Here is a 19,237-nt window from a genome sequence, read left to right as displayed (position 1 = left end):
GACGATAGTTCCAATATTTGTTAGGGGTCAAATTTTGAAATTGGGATTTAAGCTTTTTAAAAAATATTTTTATTATTTTTAATTTTATGTATATGAGCGTATTGCCTGCATGTAGGTACACCCATGGGTGCACCCATGTTGTGCTTTGCCTGTGGAGGTCAGAAGAGGACATCGGATCCTCTGGAACTGGAGTTACAGACACTTGTTAGCTGCCATTTGGGTGCTGGGAACCAAATCCAGGTCCCCTACAAGAGCAGCCAGTGCTCTTAACTGCTGAGCCATCTCTCCAGCACCATAACCAGGTTTTCAAGAACTTTGCCCAGCTCCTGGAGTCAGAAGTAAAATTATGAGTGGAACTTGCATTTCTTTACACAAAAATGATTTTCTCTGCTTGGTTTAGCACAATTTTCAAAGATGTAGCAAGTGAATATGGTTTCCTTTATAATTAAAGGTGTATGCCACCACACCTGGCCCTAATGGGTTGGTTTGTTTGTTGGGGCGGGGGCGGTATTTTGTTTTGTTTTGCCTCTCTCTCTCTTTTGAGACAGGGTCTCCCTGTAGCCCCAGCTGTCCTGGGACTCACTATGTAGACCAAGCTGACCTCAAACTCACAGAGATCTGCCTGCCTCTGCCTCCCAAATACTGGGATTAAAGGCATGTGCAACCACACCCAGCATATATGGTTCCATTTTTAATCCCCTTATAGCTTCTTGGAATTTTCAACCATTCATTAATTCAAGTTATCCAAATTATCAAATTATGTGTATTCCAGCATCACATGAGCACCAGGTAATGTTCCATAACTGGGGATATGGCCAAAGCAAAAACACTGTCCTTGTGGCACTTACATTTTGGGTGGGGGTGGGGTGGGGTGGGCAGGCAATAAATAAAGCAAGCAGAGGGCTTGAAATATAGCTCAATTAGTAGAGTGTCTGTATAGCATGCTCAAGGCCCTGGGTTTGAACCCTGGGACTCATAAACCAGGTGTGATGGCATACTTGCAATTCCAGCACTTGGATGATAGAGGCAGATCAGGAGGAGTTCAAGGTCGTCTTCAGCTATGTAGAGGATTCCAGCCAGCCTGGGATACATGAGACCCTGTCTCAAAGGAAGAAAGGAAGAAGGGAGAAAGGGGCAGGAGGGACAGAAGAGAAAAAGAAAGGAAAGAAGGGAAAGCAAGCTGGAAAGCATGCATAGTTAGGGAAATAGGAGATTGAGGTGGGAGCACTGCTCTTTTATACAGATGCTCTGAAGAGGACGGAGGCCCCTCGAGGGAACATTATTGACACATGTGAAGAGGATATAATACCAGGGAGATCCCAGTGTGCCTAGTATAGAGCAAATGGAGTGAGCATGGTGAGGGAGGAGCCTACTTCATTTCTTTTATTACTTCAGGAACTGGTGACCTTCAGAGATGTGGCTGTAGACTTCTCCCAGGAGGAATGGGATAGTCTGAATTCTTCTCAAAGGCATTTGTACAGCAACGTGATGTTGGAGAACTATAAGATCTTGGTGTCACTGGGTAAGGACATCTTCCCCTAGCAAAATGGGACTTCTATTGATGAAAGACTTTGCTGCCAACATTGTGAATGTCAGCATCTGCAAAGTTGGGGCATGTGTCTGCCAAAGCCAAATATGGAGTTGGCAGTGGATAGGTCTATCATGGCCTATGCCGGGAGCTTCATGGAGTTGGCAGTGAATAGGCCTATCATGGCCTATGCCAGGAGCTTCATATCCCATATCCTTTTAAAAAATCATTTTTAGCCAGGGCATGGTGGTGCATGCCTTTAATCCCAGCACTTGGGAGGCAGAGGCAGGCAAATCTTTGTGAATTCAAGGCCAGCCTGGTCTATATAGCAAGTTACAGACCAGCTGGGGCTACAGGGAGACCCTGTCTCAAAAAGACCAAAAAAAATCATTAAAAAATATTTTACTTCTTTTTACTCTTTAAAACCTGCATGTAGGTAAGTGCACCCATGTCATGCAATGCCCGAGTAGGTCAGAAGAAGGTGTCGGATTCCCCCAGAACTGGAGTTATGGATGGTTGTTAGCCACCATATGGGTGCTGAGAATTGAACCTGGGTCCTCTGCAAGACCAGTCAGTGCTCTTAACCGCTGAGCCATCTCTCCAGACCCTGTTGCTTTTTACTTTATGTGTAGAAGTGTTTTGTCTGCATGTATGTTAGTGCACCCATGCATGGAATGCCTGCGGAGGCCAGAAGAAGGTGTTAGATCCCCTGGAACTGGAGTTATGAATGGTTGTTAGCCACCGTGTAGATGCTGGGAACCAATCCTGGGGTCTCTGCAGAGCAGCCAGTGCTCTTAACTGCCGAGCCATCTCTTCATCCCCTAAAATCATTTTTTGAATAGAGTTTTTTAAAAACATGTATTTATTGTGTGTGTGCACAGGCACACAGAAGTTAGAGGACATATAGTTTCTAAGAACTGAGCTCAGGCCACTAGGCCTGACAGCAAGTGCCTTTACCAGCTGAACTTTCTTGCCCAGTCATTTTCTGAACTTTTACTATGTCCTCTCGACATTTTTCTTTGACTTAACACTGTGGTCTCTCTTCTTTGATGACTAAGGGGTTAGGTATGAGAAATTTTTTAATATATATATTGCGTGCGTGCGTGCGTGTGTGTGTGTGTGTGTGTGTGTGTGTGTGCATGAGTGTGTGTGCGTGTATGTGGGTATGTATGGAGGCCAGAGGTCAGCGATAGGTGTCTTCCTCAGTCACTCTCTACCTTATTTTATTATTTGTGTGTGTGTGTGTGTGTGTGTGTGTGTGTTTGTGTGTGTGTGTGTATACACATGCCATGGCAGGTGTGGAGGCAAGAGGCTAACTTTCCTTCTGCTTGTATGTGGATTCCAGAGATTGAACTCAGGTTGTCAGACTGTTGCAGCAAGTGCTTTTACTTGCTGACCATTATTTTTTGAAACAAGGTCTCTTACTGAACCCGGTCTTCACTGATTTGACTAGGCTGGCTAGCCAATCAGCTCTAGGGATCTGCCTGTCTCTGCCTCCCATAGCTGCAATTACAGATGTGCACACCGTACCTGGCTTTTTATATGGGTGCTGAGTATCTAACTGTGGGTCCTCATGCGTACGCATCCAGCACCTTACTGGCTGAGCCACCTCCTCAGTCTCAGATGCGAGCTTTGGATTATCCATAGCATAATCAAATTCCATTTCTTCTCATCCATGCAGGCCTTTGCTTTTCTAAGCCAGGTGTGATATTGTTGTTGGAACAAGGAAAAGAGCCATGGATGGTGAAGAGAGAGCTGACAGATGGCCTGTGCTCAGGTGAGTGAAGGGGAAGTAGGCAGGTGAGAACTTTGAAGCTGACGGTTCAGCTTCACTCAAACAAAATGCCCCTTCATTTTTGTGGCATGTTCCTAAGTGTCCTAGGGCCTTCCAGGGCTTTCTCCATTTGCTAACCTTACCTGTCTCTCCTCTCACACTTTGCCTCGTTCTTCTTATTAACTCATTTTTTTTCTGTTCTGTGAATCCTCTTCCCTCAAAATTCCCTTCCAGTCTTTAAAAAAAAAATCTCTTCCCGATTTGATAAACTTATGAGCCACACTGATTGTAAATGAAATACCAGGTTCAAATCCTTCCTGATGCTTCCATGCAGTGAAACCATAGGAAAGTTACTAACCTCTCTCTGCTTTTGTTTTGGTTTGTTTTTTAAAATATTTTTTATTTATTATCTTGATTTTATGTGTATGAGTGTGTTGCTGGCATGTATATAAGTGCACCATGCCGTGCAGTGCCCACAGAGGACAGAAAATGAGTTTGTTGGATCCCCTGGAACTGGAGTATGGATGGTTGTTAGCTGCCATGTGGGTGCTGGGAACTGAACCCCGGTCCTCTGCAAGAGCAGCCAGTGCTCTTAACTGCCAAGCCGTCTCTCCAGCCCCCTCTCTCTGCTTTTGTTTTGTCATCTCTAAAGTAATACTTGTTTGTGTGTGTGGCTTTTTGCTCATTTTATTATGTTCTACAAAACTTTGTTTTCAACAATTCTAAGTTAATTGCTGTAACACAGTTGTACAAAGGCTCTTCAACTGCAGGTGTTTGTCAGCACTGTCTGCGAAGCATCTATCAACCTCAGCAAGTTTTTCTGTAACAGTGGACTTCTGTTTAGCAGAAAGGTTTTCGTTTTCTACAAGCATATCATGAAGTTGGTTAAGCTGAGTTGCTGCGTGTCCTTCATCTGTTAAGTCCTTTACCACAGCTTCTGGTTTGTCAAAAGAGCCACTGTGACGTGCAATGAATGTGTTTTGAACATTCCCATTTTATAATATGCATTCAGCAGCTGTTAGCAGCGATTAGAGGTAGTGGCACATCTCCAAATGCTTCACCCTCCTCTGGTCAGCTCACTCACTCTTTTGTTCCTTTAATCGATATCAATATTATTGAATTTTCACTTTAAACAGGGTACTTTCTTTTTTTAATATTTATCATTTTTATTTCATGTGTATGAGTGCATTGCATAGATATATGTAAGTGCACCTGTGTCATGCAGTGCCCGCAGAGGCCAGAAGAGGGTTATTGAACTCCTGGAATTGGAATTATGGATGGTTGTTAGCTACCATGTGGGTACTAGGAATCAAACCCGGGTCCTCTGTAAAAGCAGCCAGTGCTCTTAACCGCTGAGCCACTTCTCTAGCTCCTAAACAGGGTACTTACAATGCTACCCCTACCTCATACCCACCCCATGAATAGAGTGTTACATGTTTGTACAAATAATACAATAATTGTGGGGTAGGAATAGAAATACGATACAGCTACAAAATGGCATGTACAGAGAAAAAGCTGACGTAATGGAAACTTGGGAGTCAGAGTTTGGGTTTGTGGTGTGAGATTTTCAGATGGACAGAGGAAACACTGAGGTGAGATGAAGGACTAATGTTCTGTCATTGTAAGCATGTCTCTCAACCCCTCAACCCACAAACCCTGATCCAGTCTTTTATGTCCTTCCTCAGTTTTCTGAGAGGAAAATTTTGATGTGGAACTGCTATATCAAATGACCCATGAATACATTTTGTTATTATCAAATAAATCACATGCATAAGTCACCATTAGCACACATATATGGTTTAAATAGAACAAAAACCCAGCTAGTTACTTCTTATATTAAGAAATAGAAAATTGGGGGCTAGAGAGATGGCTTCATGGTTAAGAGCACTGGCTGCTCTTGCAAAGGACCCGAGTTTGATTCCCAGCACCCACATGGCAGCTAACAACTTTCCTTAACTCACGTTCCAGGGAATCTGACACTTTCTTCTGACCTCTACAGGCACTGCATGACATGGGGGCACTTATATACATGCAGACAATACACTCATACACATAAAATAAAAATAAATAGATAAAATATTTTTTGAAAAAGAAATAGAAAATGGGGGGAGGGACTGGAGTGATGATTCAGTGTTTAAGAGTTCTGGCTGCTCTTGCAGAGGACCTGGGTTCAGTTCCCAGCACCCACATGGCATCTAATAACTGTAATTCCAGTTTCAGGGGACTAACGCCCTTTTCTGATCTCTGTGGGCTTTGCATGTACATGGCGTATTTACAGATAATGCAGGCAAAATACTCATACACATAAAATAAAAATAAGATTAAAATATAATTCCATGTGATCTATCAGTTCTACTTCTGGGTACATACACCAAAGAACTGACTGGGTGCATACACCAAAGAACTGAAAAGCTGTTTGTGTATTCATGTTGATGTTGATAGCTACAAGGAAGAAGCAAAAGCAACAAAGGTATTAATGGTGGTGAATGAACAAAATATAGTGTACACATACAATGGAATACTATTCAGCCTTGAAAAGGGAGGAAATTTTGATGTATACTACAGCATGCATGAGTCTTGAAGATATCATGGGTCCAGCAAGATGGCTCATCAGGTAAAGGCACTTGTCACTAAGCCTGACAAGCTGAGTTCAGTTCCCAGAACCCACATGGTTAGGAGAGAATCAACTCCTGCAAGTCGTCCTTTGACTTACTTCCATACATGCACCATGTCTTATATATGTATCGATGATTTTGTGTATTGATATAAAAAGAAAAAGGCTGGGCATGTTGGCACAATGGCTTTAAGCCCTGTACTTCGGAGGCAGAGGTGAGTGGATCTCTGTGAGTTTGAAGGCAGCCAGTATACACAGCAAGTCTCAAAACAAGAATAAATAAATAAAAAGAAAAAAGAAATACCGTCTGTGTTAGTTACTTGTCTTGCTGTGATAAAATACCCTGGCACAAGCCACTTAAAGAAGGGTTTAGTTTGGCTCACGGTTCCAGGCAGAGTCCATCCTGGCTGGGAAGCCATGACAACAGGAGATTGGAGGATAGCGCATTCCATCCACAGTGAGGAAGCAGAGGAGGAGGAATGTTGGTGCTTAGCCAGCTTTCTCCTTTCTATGCGGTCCAGGACCTGCACCCAGAGAATGTGCTGCCCACTTCAGGGTGGTCTTCCCACCTCAGTTATGAACATAATTCCTCACGGTCATGCCCAGAGGGTAAGCTAATCTAGATAATCCCTCATAGGCAGGCCCAGAGGATCTAATTTTAGATCCTGTCAAGTTGGCATTTTTAACCATCCCATCATTTTAAAAGTCTCATCCCAATTTTAAATCTACCTAGATCTTTTTGTTTTTTGTTTTTTTTTTAAATTTTTCGTTTTTTGGTTTTGTTTTGTTTTGTTTTTTGAGACAGGGTCTCCCTGTTGCCCCAACTGGCCTATATCTCACCATGTAGACCAGTTGAGAGCCACCTGTTTCTGCCTCCCAAATGCTGGGATTAAAGGTGTGCACCCCTACACCTGGCTTTAGATCTTTTAAGTAAAAAAAAAAAAAGAATTATTATTCTGTGCTGTGATGCGGGGGCACATGCATGTCTGGAGGCCAGAGGACGATTTAATGAAATCTGTTCTGTTCTTCCTTTTCTTGGGTTCCATGGATCAAACCCGTGTCACTAGGCTTGCACAGCAAATGCCTTTGCTCACTAAGCCACCCCACAAGCATTCCAGATCTTTAGTAAGTTATGATGTCATGTTATTATGTGTCTGTCTTCCCACTCAATGTTTCCATTTCAAAATTAGTAAGATATTATACATGTAATATGCTTACAACTGAGCTAAAGGTCTTCCATATCTTGTTGCCCAAGCCTGCCAATCTGAGCCTTCCATTGCTCAGATTGTAAACTTTGGACTGGAGCTCGCTGTGTCTCTGTCACCTTTCACACCCAATCTGTCAGGATTTTTGTTTTGTTTTATTGTTTGTTTTTTGGTCTTTTGAGACAGGGTCTCCCTGTAGTCAGAGTTGGCCTGGAACTCGCTATGGAGACCAGGATGGACTTGGTCTCACAGACATCCACCTGCCTCTGCCTCCTGAGTGCTGGGATTAAAGCATGCACCAAAGCCCGGGAGGATGTTCTTTCGCATCTACCTATGTACACATAGGAACTAATAATCTCTTCTTCTACATTGATATCTTTCTGGTCTGGATCATTCAGTTGTCACTAGCATCAGCCTAACAACCACTTGTTTCCCACCTTGAGGTATTGTTGTCACCTGACAGCCAGGTATCACTTTTCTCAGAACACTTTAAATGTGACTCCGTCTTACAGAGAAAAACCAAATTCCTTAGAAGTCCTAAAAAAAAGATAATCTTGTCACTCTTTACTTCCTGACTTCATCTCCTAGCACCCCCTCCTCTCTAGCCACCTTGGCATTTTCACTATTCTTAAGCAAACAAGACATGGTGCTCCACTGATATTTTTAAACTAGCTATTTCTTCTGCCCAGATGCTTTTTTTCCTAAAAAATCTAAGGGACTGACTTTTTTACTTCCTTCAGTTCTTCGTGTGTGTGTTCACTTTGTAATGATTCTTGACCCCACTTACTTCGCTTTCTTTTTTTAATTTAGATATGTTTTTATTTTATGTGCAAATAATGGGTAATGTTACATAAGTTCTATTTTCCCAAAACAACTAATAAATTTTAAAAGGCACCAAGATTCTTTTGCTTCTAGATCACTGCGAGGCTCAGGGAAGAAGGGAGTCTGTTCTGTCAGAAATCACAATTAGAAACTAAGAATTCTCCAAAACAGAAATAACAAGGTGCTGTTCAGGTGAAGTTTATGCAACTCTCATCTCCTGACATCTATAGCTACCTATTAGCAGGGTCAGCTTCAATAGATGCAACCATTACGCTTCCCCGAGAAACTAATAAACAGAAATACTACAGATACTATAGGGCATGGTGGCATAGGTCTTTAGCCCCAGTACTGGGGAGGCAGAGGCAGGCAGATCCCTGGGACTTTGAGGCCAGCCTGGTCCATACTGAGTTCCAGACCAGCTAGGACCACACGGTAAGACCTTGTCCCAAAAAAGATTCTGAGGTCCTTATGTGAGTTGATGGTTTCTTGTGGCCCCTGCCTCAATAACCCAAATACAGACTACTCTGTTGGAAAGAAAATGTCTAGCCAGCCATGAATTTTGTTGTTAGTTGTTCAAAAATGCTGCCTGATGCTGTTACCCATGTAGCATGACCACGGTATGTCCACAATTGACTTGTTCGTCTACTCTCGGGATCTCTTGTTTATGTGAGCCTAACTCTCAACAGTGCAATACAGTGTATGCATTCTCTGCTTTACAGACAGCGACGTCAGAGAGAAGCTTTTAATTACCTTCCCCTGAGCAACCTTATGTAACAAATCAATAACTTAGGGATTTTGAGTCTCTGGAGATTTCCAGTGTATACAGCGCTGATTACAGGCAGTGAGCTTAGGAAGCATCCTCCATGTCCACATCCTCCTGTAACTGCTGCACCATTTTTTCCTCCCATCTGCTTTCCTTTACCTGCAAGAGGGGCCCGGATGAGATGGATGTTTTGCTTGATCTCTTTGATGTCCTGAACTTTCTGTAGCTCTTTATTTTTCTTCAATCTGTTCATGATGGATTTAGCTGGGCATTTCTGTTTGATCTTTTCAACTCTCCTCATTGCATCAATAGTTTTATTCCATAACTCTTGCTGGTATTTCACAGGTTCATTTCTGCGCTTTTCAAATTCAAATGAGTTGTCCACAGTGAGCTCTTTACCAGCTGCTTTCCAGAAGGCTTTGGTCCACCTGACCTTGCGAGGGTTACGCTTCTTTTTAAAGTTTTTATGACATTTGGATTTACAGAATCTGAACACTTTGCAGTCATTGTGGACAGAACATCATGCAGTGGCCGGTGTAGATGGCCCAGAACAGAAATAACACTTCTCAATCTGCAAGTTGAACCTACGTGAGACCCACCTGCCAAATGGCAAGCCTGAGGGGAATGGGCTTGGCTTTCTTTTCTTAATGCTTGAAAGAACTTTTTTGTTATATTTTATGTGTATGAGTGTTTTGCCTGTATGTATGTAAGTGTATTGTGTGTGCAGTGCCCATAGAGGTCAGAAGAGGGCATGGATCCCCTGGAACTGGAGTTACAGACAGTTGTTAGCCACTGTGTCAGTTCTGGGAACCAAATTTGAGGCCTCTGCAAGAGCAGTAAATACTTTTAATGGCTGAGCCATCTCTTCAGCCCCCATTTTCATTTAAAAAAAAAAGATTTATTTTTAAAATTCTGTGTCTGTGTGTCTGTGTGTGGGTATGAGTGCAGGTGTTTGTGAAGCCAGAACAGGGTGATGGATCCCCTGGAGCTGGAATTACAGGCAGTTGTGAGCCACCTGATGAGGATGCTGGGAACCAAATTCAGGTCTCCTGGAAGACCAGTAAGCATTCCTAACTGCTGAGCCATCCGCTTTCCTTTTTCTGTAGTCCTTAGTACCTTCTAACATGCAATAAAATTTACTTCCTTATTTTTTGTCTCCTCTAAGAAACTAAGATTTATAAAGGCAGTGATCAAGGGCTGGAGAGATGGCTCAGCAGTTAAGAGCACTGGCTGCTCTTTCAGAGGACCCGGTTCAGTTCCCAGCCCCCACATAGTGTCAATCAACTTTCCATAACTCTAGTTCCAGGGGACAGGATGCCCTCTTCTGACCTTCGTGGGCAGTGCATGACATGGGTACTCTTACATACATTCAGGCAATACACTCATACTCATAAAATAAAGTGTTTTAAGAAAAATAAAGGTAGTGATCATTGTTTTATGATACTGAAAACATATAGAACAGTATCTGGCCCAAGATAATGATTTGTTCAGTGGCTGTTCTTGAATGAAACGATTATAAGAATGGAGACTCCTTCATTGTCTACTAATTATCACCAGGTCCAGTTGTATCCATAATTCTTTCTTGCCCTGAGATTTACTTTGCTGATTTTCTTATAATTTAACCACTCCCCTACATATTTTTAAATATTTTATTTTATGTGGAACTGACAGTGTTAGCCCTGTGTGAGTGCTGGAACTGAACCCATATTCTCTGTAAGAACAGCAAGTGCTTTTAATTGCTGAGCCATCTCTAGCTTCCTCAAGATTTGTTTTTATTTTTAATCATATGTATGGGGGTATGTGCGTATGAATGCAGGTGCCCATAGAAGCCCCAAAAGAGTGTCAGATCTCTTGAATCTGGAGTTACAGGTGATGGTGAGCTGCCTGATATAGGTGCTGGGAACCAAACTTAGCCCTCTGGAAGAGGAGTGTTTCTAACCGCTAAGCCATCTCTCCAGGTTCCACATATCTTTATGTCCTGTTTTCAGTTTTTTTTTATGTACTTCAGAACTATGAAATGCAATGTTCTTTGGGGTTTCATTTGATATTAAGTCTATGTACTTCACTTTACAAATGTACTTTCCTGAATGCACTTTTGGTACATAATAAAGAAGACTTTTTTTATTATTATTACTTTTAGGTTGGGAGTCTATGTGTGACACTGAAGAATTAATCCCCAAACAGGAAGTTTATGAAGAACAGTCATCCCAGCAGATAATAGAAGAACTTGCTAGCATTGGCCTTGAGTATCCCAGCTTGAGAGCAGAGTGGAAATGTGAGGGCCAGTTTGAGAGGCAGCCAGGAAGTCTAAAGGCATGTGTTAAGGAAGAGACCATCACTTATGAAGAAACTCTCACTGATAGCAAATCTTGGGGAAATTTCTACCAGAACACATTGCTTCACACACAACAGATAATCCCTAAAGAGGAAAATATATATAAACAAGACACACGTAAGAAACACTTTGAAAAAAGTTTGATGACTATTAAACCCAAGAGTATTTATGCAGAGAAGAAACTTTTGAAATGCAACGATTGTGAAAAAGTCTTCAGCCAGAGCTCATCCCTTACACTTCATCAAAGAATCCATACTGGAGAGAAACCCTATGAATGTGTGGAATGTGGGAAAGCCTTCAGCCAGAGGTCAAACCTTGTTCAGCATCACAGAATTCATACTGGAGAGAAACCCTATGAATGTAAAGAGTGTAGGAAAGCTTTCAGTCAGAATGCACATCTAGTTCAACATCTGAGAGTACATACTGGAGAGAAACCTTATGAATGTCAGGTATGCAGGAAAGCCTTCAGCCAGTTTGCCTATCTTGCCCAACACCAGAGAGTTCATACTGGAGAGAAACCCTATGAATGCATTGAATGCGGGAAAGCATTCAGCAATAGATCATCCATTGCTCAACACCAGAGAGTTCATACTGGAGAGAAACCTCATGAGTGCAATGTCTGTGGAAAAGCATTTAGTCTCCGTGCATACCTTACTGTGCACCAGAGAATTCATACGGGAGAGAGACCCTATGAATGTAAGGAGTGTGGGAAGGCCTTCAGCCAGAATTCACATCTTGCTCAACATCAGAGAATTCATACTGGAGAAAAACCTTATAAATGTCAGGAATGTAGGAAAGCCTTCAGTCAGATTGCCTACCTTGCTCAACATCAAAGAGTTCATACTGGAGAGAAACCCTATGAATGTATTAAGTGTGGGAAGGCTTTTAGCAATGACTCATCCCTTACTCAGCACCAGAGAGTTCACACTGGAGAGAAACCTTATGAATGTAATGTTTGTGGGAAGGCTTTTAGTTACTGTGGATCCCTTGCCCAACATCAAAGAATTCATACAGGAGAGAGACCCTATGAATGTAAGGAATGCAAAAAAACCTTCAGACAACATGCACACCTAGCTCATCATCAGAGAATTCATGTTGGGGAGTCACTTCCACCACCTAATTCAGTCAGTCACCAAGTCCTATAAAGCCTAAATACTTCTGGAATTTATAGTCTTTTCTCTGTCTTAATGTCATTACCTTAGCCTAAGATTCATGTCATCTAGGTCACTGCTATAGCTTTATAACAGGTCTTGCAGTGTCTATTATGACTATCTGAAATCCATTTCCTGTGATGTACACAAAGTGATTTTTGGTTTTTTTGAAGTAAGGGTCTCTTGTAGCCAGTGCTGGCCTCAAACTCACTATGTAGCCAAGGCTGGCCTTAACTCCTGATCCTTCTACCTCCTCATGTACAAGTGCTGAGATTACAAATGTATGCCACAACATCCAGCAGATCTTTTTAAAGTATATGGAGGGGCTGGAGAGATGGCTTAGCAGTTAAGAACACTGACTGTTCTTGTAGAAGACCCAGGTTCGAATCCCAGCACCCACATGGCAGCTAACAACTGTCTGTAACTCCAGTTCCAGGGGATCTGACAGCCTCTTCTGTCCTCTGCGGGCATTGCATGACACAGTGCTCTTACCTACATGCAGCCAATACATGCATACACATAAAAATAAGAAATAAAATATTTAAAAAATGAAGTATATGGAATAGCACCCCACTGTCCACTTAAACTGCCCTTTGCTTGTTACTGGTTTTAGACTAATTGCAACCTTTAAAATTATCTTCATTCTATGGTTCATACATACCATTCAGCCTTATTTTATTCCAGTCTTCTTTAGGCACTAGATACTTCTCAAGTCTAAAAGTTTAGATTCTGGAAAATCAGGGCTGGAGAGATGGTTCAGCAGTTAAGAACACAGTTTGCTCTTCCAGGGGACCCAGCACCCACAAGGTGACTACCAGTCATTAGTAACTCCAGTTCCAGGGATCTGACTCCCTCTTCTGACCTCTGTGGGCATTGTACTACATGGATGCGCTAACATACATGCAGATAAAACACTCATACACATAAAGTAAAAAACATTTGGATTTTGGACAATCATAGTTCTACCACAGCTATGGTACTATGTGACCTTGAACAACTAATTTGACTTTTCTAAACCTCAGGGTTTTAATCTTAAAATGGAGATATTAAAGACTACTGTATTGTAGAAATTAAATGAAAGTGTTGTAAATTGATCCATATTGAAATGAGAAATTTGCATGCAAAGTACTTAATATAGTGCATCAACTATAGCATATATTCAACAACAATAATGGTTAACATGTGTTAAGTGCATACTAAGCACCAGGCACTGTTCAACATACTTAACATATTAACTCACTTCTCACAGGCAAGACAAGATTCATTAGGAGACAACTCAAGCATCCTTGGGAACTAACAGATCAGAACTGAGAAAAATCTAAACATCTTAGAACACGTGAGTCTTCATCCTCTGAATGAATAGTCATTGTAGACCTAGGTAGTAAAACTATAAAACTAGTTTTGTAAATTACCTAAAGAGAATGAATTTGATTAAGCCAATAAAATAGGATTCTCTGGGAAGGATGTAGAACTTATATTTAGAACAGGGAAATCACAACAGAAATCTCAGCTCCTAAAAAAAAAAAAAGCAGAAATTCATTGTTTCCATAAAAAAGACACTGAACCAAAGTAATGGGTGACTTATCATTTTGAGACATTGTCAGTTTTTCTATACTATAGAAAAATGTAAAACTTCCAAGTTTTTTAGCCAGTGGTTTCAAAAAAGAAATCAAAAGGAAAACAGACTCATTCATCCTGTGAATAGTGAGTAGCTACTCTGCAGACACTTTGAGGTGTGAGGGAACAACAGTGAACGGTATGAAAACCATATTCTTGTGAGTTAAACTCCAGAATCTGAAAAAGTTAATACTTAGATATAAAACAATACATTTTTAAACCCAGAAAACTGAGGAATAATAAAATAAACTAAGTGTCATTAAAACATAGTCCAAGGAGACTCAGTAAAGTTGGCAGCTCTTTCAAATTCACATATTCACTGCAATTCCTTAATAGAATGCTTTTACCCTTTAATTTCCCAAAATTGTTCTGGAAGTTCATCTAGAAGTGTAAAAACTGAAGAACAGCAAGAAAATTATTAAATCGAATATATTTGTGGAAACTGCATATGCTGTAATGGTTAACAATAGCATCCAAAAAGTAGGTTTAAAGGTTTTAGAAAAATGGTAAGTCACTAATAGCGATATGCAAAAGAAAGTCACTAATAGTGAGGGGTATGCAAAACAAAGCCACACGAGCTGTTCCAAGATCACATTGCCAGAAGTGTTGGTGCCTGGAAAGATGTGATGCCAAAGGCACTGTGTACTGTGTACTGCGATGTGGGAAGTGGTCACCGAGAGCACAGTTTGGCAGTATCTAGTGAAGTTGAGGATGTGAATATTCTTGAACCCAACAATTCTACACTTTACCCTCTGCAGAGACTTGAGTCCTCATGTTTCAGGAGATGGATATGCAGGTCCACTGCAGCATTGTTGATGAGAATGAAAAGTTGAAAGCAATTTCTAAACCATTGGGCTTAAGTTACAATAGCTAATTGGAGATATTTCCATTAACATTGTTAAATCCCCAAAACAGTATTAATAAAATTGAACTAGAGAGTATTATGTATGATGCAATATCATGAGGCTTGAAAACACACAAGTCTTATTAAGTGTATTTTCCATGGTTAAATACTATATGTGAAGACTGTAAAAGCATTCATGGATGCAATGAGATCTGTAACTGGTATCTCTAGGGAAAAGAAGAATGGGACCTGGGAACGATTGCATAGAAAAGAAATAAATAAACCTTTTATTTCTTTTTTTTTTAAAAAGCAAATTAAAGCTGGTTTTGGGTACATGGATTAGTTCTTACTCTTTCTAGTTAAACTTTCATAATAAAAGATAAAAGTATTGTCATGTTTGCTTTTGTCCATTGCTTTTTTACTCTGTCCCTGGTGATCTCACAGTCAACATTTTCCTTAGAAAAGAAGCTCATATATAACCAACTGCCAGAGGCACGCACTGTTAACAACTGAAAGACAAGAACTGGGGTTGTAACAGCAGTGGAACACTTACATAACATAGCCTTGAGTTTAAATTCCATCACTTGCCCCCTCCCTCCCATTGCCTAAAAGACTATTCTTCCATGTTTGCATGTTTTGAGACTATTCTTTATATTCAGGGTCCTGTAAGCCTATTTAACTTTCCCATTGTTTTCATGGAGGCTCACTCTGGGTGCACTATGTTTATTAATTCAGTTCTGTGTCCAACTTAGATGACTAAATTGTGATGGGTCAGTTACTATTTCTAGAGTGGAGCTTGTTGGCCCCATCCTGTAGCCACAGCACTGCAAAGGCTAAACCAGGAAGATTACCATAAGTTTGAGACCAGTCTGGGCTACATAGTACCAGTCCAGCCAGGACTACAAAGCAGGACCATATCTTCTGCCTCAAGAGAGGGAGATGGGGGGAGGAAGGAAGGCGCTCACGATTTTATTCTCCACTTTCTTTCTGGGTAACATCTAACCTAACATGAAATCTGTACAAAGATGGAGGAAAGTTGTAACTTGAGGAGAATCTTAAGATCTGTAACTGCAGCACTTAGGGCAAATTTGCCTATTTTGCATAATGCCAGGAATCTACACTGCAGTTGAGAGTGACCTGCTGGTCTCCAGCCGTTACATCCTTGGACTTCTTTCTTAGTCACTCATGAATTTTACATACCTTGACATTTTTTTCAGTTATGAACAAAAGGATTTCCCCCAATGAATGGCAAAACTTTTGGGTCAATTGCACTGGTATTCCCTTACCTGTATATTTCCTCACGGTTAGGCAACAACAGTTAGCGGTTTCTAATACCTTCTTTGCACATGGCAACTCTTGACTTCCATGCCAAGGGCTACAGCCTTTGGTAATTTCCCTGAGAAATGATGTGTCCAGTTGGGTGTGTCCTATGGTCTGTCCTTAGGCCTCACTTCGATGGCACTCAGTGTGTCTCATGCAGTTAAACTGTTGGACAGACCTGCGGTTATCTCGAGGTTTGACTGGGACTTGGGTCACAGATGTGGTAGTGCATACCTGTAATGCCAACACTTTGGAAAGGGACACTGGAAGATGGAGTTCAAGGCCAGCCTGGGTTATATGATACCCTATCTCAATTTTTGAGTGTGTGTAAACTATAAAAATGTATATAACCAACTTCACCACCAGGGCTGATGGAACAAAGAACGCTCAGCTTCCAGGTGTGGGCGCAGCCACACTGTTCACGGGGGGCGGGGAAGGAACGTTGGGCCCCCTGCCACGCTGTCTGCTTAGAGGTCCGGGGAGCGCTGGCTGCTCTCACCCTAAAATAGCCAAGTCCTCAGGGCTAGCAAAGGATTTGTTGTACGGCAGTTTTAAACATGGCCACTCCCATCTTGGTCGTCAGGCGGGAGCGGCCATCATGCTTCCATTAAAGTTCTGAATGCTCAGAATCCGGTTCTCTGGAAGGTTGCAGGGTGGCGGCCGACAGCCTCAAAGTCGCCACTGAGTTTGCGCATCCGCCCCGGGATGGGAAGAATTTTTAGCACAGAGGAGCTGAGCGGCTGAGCTTGCAATGTCGGGTTCATGGAGCTGATCCAGGGTAAACCGGAATGGTCAGTGAGAGAAACAGTCAACCTTGCGATCCGTTTGGGATGCTGACCTGGGGCTACGGTGGCCGACTGGGTCACTTATGGGTGCCCTTAAGGATCAGTGTCTAGGAGAACGAAGGATTGCGTCTCATCCTGGTGCAGCGTCCTCGGTGGCAGGCGGAGGGAGGTTCGTGCGAATCGGTGGCAGGTGCTCTGTGAATTGGGAATGTGTGGGAATTAATAAATAACGGTTCTCTGAAATGTCTTGATTGTCAGGCTATGTAAACAAGGGTTCTGTGAAATGTAATTGGTAAGGTGTGTGGTGGTCGGTTATAATGATTGGTCTTCATTGGCCAAGAGTAGAGATTTTGAGAGCCTTAGGGCTCGATAATCGGAAGCCTCAGAGGGTTAGTGATTGGTATAGTTCTTACCTCTGTGGGTATTATTAATTTGGTTCCTGGACTGAAGATGTAGCTCAGGTGGTAAAGTGCTTGCTTAGTATGCAAGATGCCCAGTGTTCCATCTCCAGTACAACATAAACCGGATGTGGTAGGACACGCCTGTTATCCTAGCTGTTGGGAGGTGGAAGAAGTAAAATCAGAAGTTCAAGGCCAGCCTTGGCTACATGAAAGCTTGTCTCAATAATGATAATGATAATAATAATAATAATAATAATGACAACATCAAGAAGTAGGTTCCTATAATTGGTTGTGGAAACTGAGATTCAGTGCTAGGAGAGTCAGTAGTGGGGCTCAATGGTGAAATGCTTTGGACTATCAGGATGGAGACTTCCTTTAGAACGTCCAGTAGGAGTCTTGAGTATTAATTGACCTTTTGTAGATCAGAATGGGAAATAAGGGGATCAATGGGAGTTGGTCTTTGGGATATCAACTGGAGATCAAAATGGGCTCAAGATTGGGATGTAATTTGCTGCTTGACATTCAGTTGTATTGGTGAGTTTTGCAGATTGACCAGTAGTTCTACAAGGTCAGATGTGGATATATGGGACATATCAGTGACAGCAGTAAGATTGGGGACACCATGTATGTACATGATACAGGCATTATAAGGGTTGGTGCTAAGTGCTTGTGAAATTCAGAGGTTGACAATCAGAGCATCAAGAATTTGAAGTTGTAATCCCGCATAACAGAAACACATTTCACCAGGTTGACACACCTCAGCCTAGCAGCCAGACAGTTCATTCTATCCTGCGTGGTCAAGGCACACCTCAGAACTCTTGAAACTGTTTTTTTTTTTTTCAAAAAATATTTAGTATGTGTGTATATGCTGTGCATATGTGAATGCAGGCACACTTGCAGAACTCAGAGAATAACTGTGGGGAGTCAGTTTTCTCCTCCTAACATGGGTTCTGGGGATTGAACTCAGGTTACCAGGCTTGTGCACCCAGGGCTTTTACCTGCTGAGCTATCTCAGCAGACCTCCCTTCTTTTTAAAATACTACCCCACCATACTGAAAATGCTTTCAAGGATCAAATGTTGATCTCACCTAAAGTACTATGTTTAAGATGTGGCCCCTTTTGCTCTTGTCAGGAATGCATTTCTCTTCTAATGTTTCCATTAAGGTTCTTTCTCACATGCCCATCAGTGACAGCATCCCAGCAGTGAGCCTGGATTACTCCATAGCAACAAGGATAGATGTGATGCTGCCTATGGTTAGAACACTAAGAGTTTACTGAGTAAGTAACTTAATGAAAAATTTGAAAGAGCAAACTGAGTTCGGAAAATACTTTTATCTGGGCTTAGCCTACAAAAAATTATAGAAAAAAATAGTAAATTTTAACTTCACAGTGTTTTAGGAATCATTTTGTCCTATATTTTTTAGGCATGGCAGGTTAAACCTTCATGAATCAGTTCCTTATAAAGTCCCAATAGGATAATTCACTGAAGATAAAACCACCACAGCTACAAGAAACTGAAAGCAACTAGGTGCTCTCTTCAGCACCTAGTACAACTTCTTAGGGGTGTACAAGGATACAGGCAAAATTTGCCTATATTTGAACAACATTTTAATGTTTTAACCAGGATATTTCACTTATAAAATATTTTCCAAGATCATTAAATATTCTTTTTTTTAAAGATTAAGATATAACACACATATAGTCAAGTAGTTATCTTGTTTTTTTGTTAGTTGTTTTTTTGCTTTTGTTTGTGATTTGTTTGGGTTTTTTTGGTTTGGGGTTTTTGGAGACAAGGTCTCACCTGTTTCTTGTTTGTTTGTTTGTTTGTTTGGGGTTATTTGGTCTTTTTGAGACAGGTTCTCCCTGTAGCCCCAGCTGGCTTAGAACTCACTCTATAGACCAGGCTGGCCTTGAACTCAGAGAGATCTGCCTGCCTCTGCCTCCTGAGTCCTGGGATTAAAGGTTTGCACCACCATGCCCTGCCTGTTTTGTTTTTGAGGCAGAATCTTCCTATGTATCCCTGGCTGACCTGGAACTTGTTATATAGCCCAGACAGGTCTGGAACTCATGGCAATCCT

At 41.6% G+C, this 19,237-nt stretch overlaps 1 protein-coding gene and 1 pseudogene across 9 annotated transcripts in view; one reads left to right on the top strand and one right to left on the bottom strand.

The window, feature by feature from the left end:
- LOC103750690 (zinc finger protein 570) overlaps nucleotides 1-19,237 on the top strand; it is a 42,242-nt gene that overhangs the window by 11,182 nt on the left and 11,823 nt on the right. Inside the window, exons 4-6 of one of the 9 annotated variants that reach the window (XM_008853863.3) lie at nucleotides 1,396-1,522; nucleotides 3,210-3,305; nucleotides 10,847-12,140. In XM_008853863.3, coding sequence (XP_008852085.1) covers nucleotides 1,396-1,522; nucleotides 3,210-3,305; nucleotides 10,847-12,140 — 1,517 coding nt within the window. Of the gene's footprint in view, nucleotides 1-1,395; nucleotides 1,523-3,209; nucleotides 3,306-10,846; nucleotides 12,449-16,617; nucleotides 16,949-18,323; nucleotides 18,438-19,237 lie in introns of those variants that run through there. The other 8 variants (XM_029556532.1, XM_017803409.2, XM_017803410.2 and 5 more) reach the window with 8 other exon arrangements.
- Nucleotides 8,791-9,792, bottom strand: LOC103750779 (annotated as a pseudogene).

Source organism: Nannospalax galili, unplaced genomic scaffold, assembly GCF_000622305.1.
Source record: "Nannospalax galili isolate Female #2095 unplaced genomic scaffold, S.galili_v1.0 scaffold886, whole genome shotgun sequence".
Lineage (NCBI taxonomy): Eukaryota > Metazoa > Chordata > Mammalia > Rodentia > Spalacidae > Nannospalax > Nannospalax galili.
Note: the sequence above shows the minus strand (reverse complement) of the source record. Positions and strands in the feature narration are given on the sequence as shown.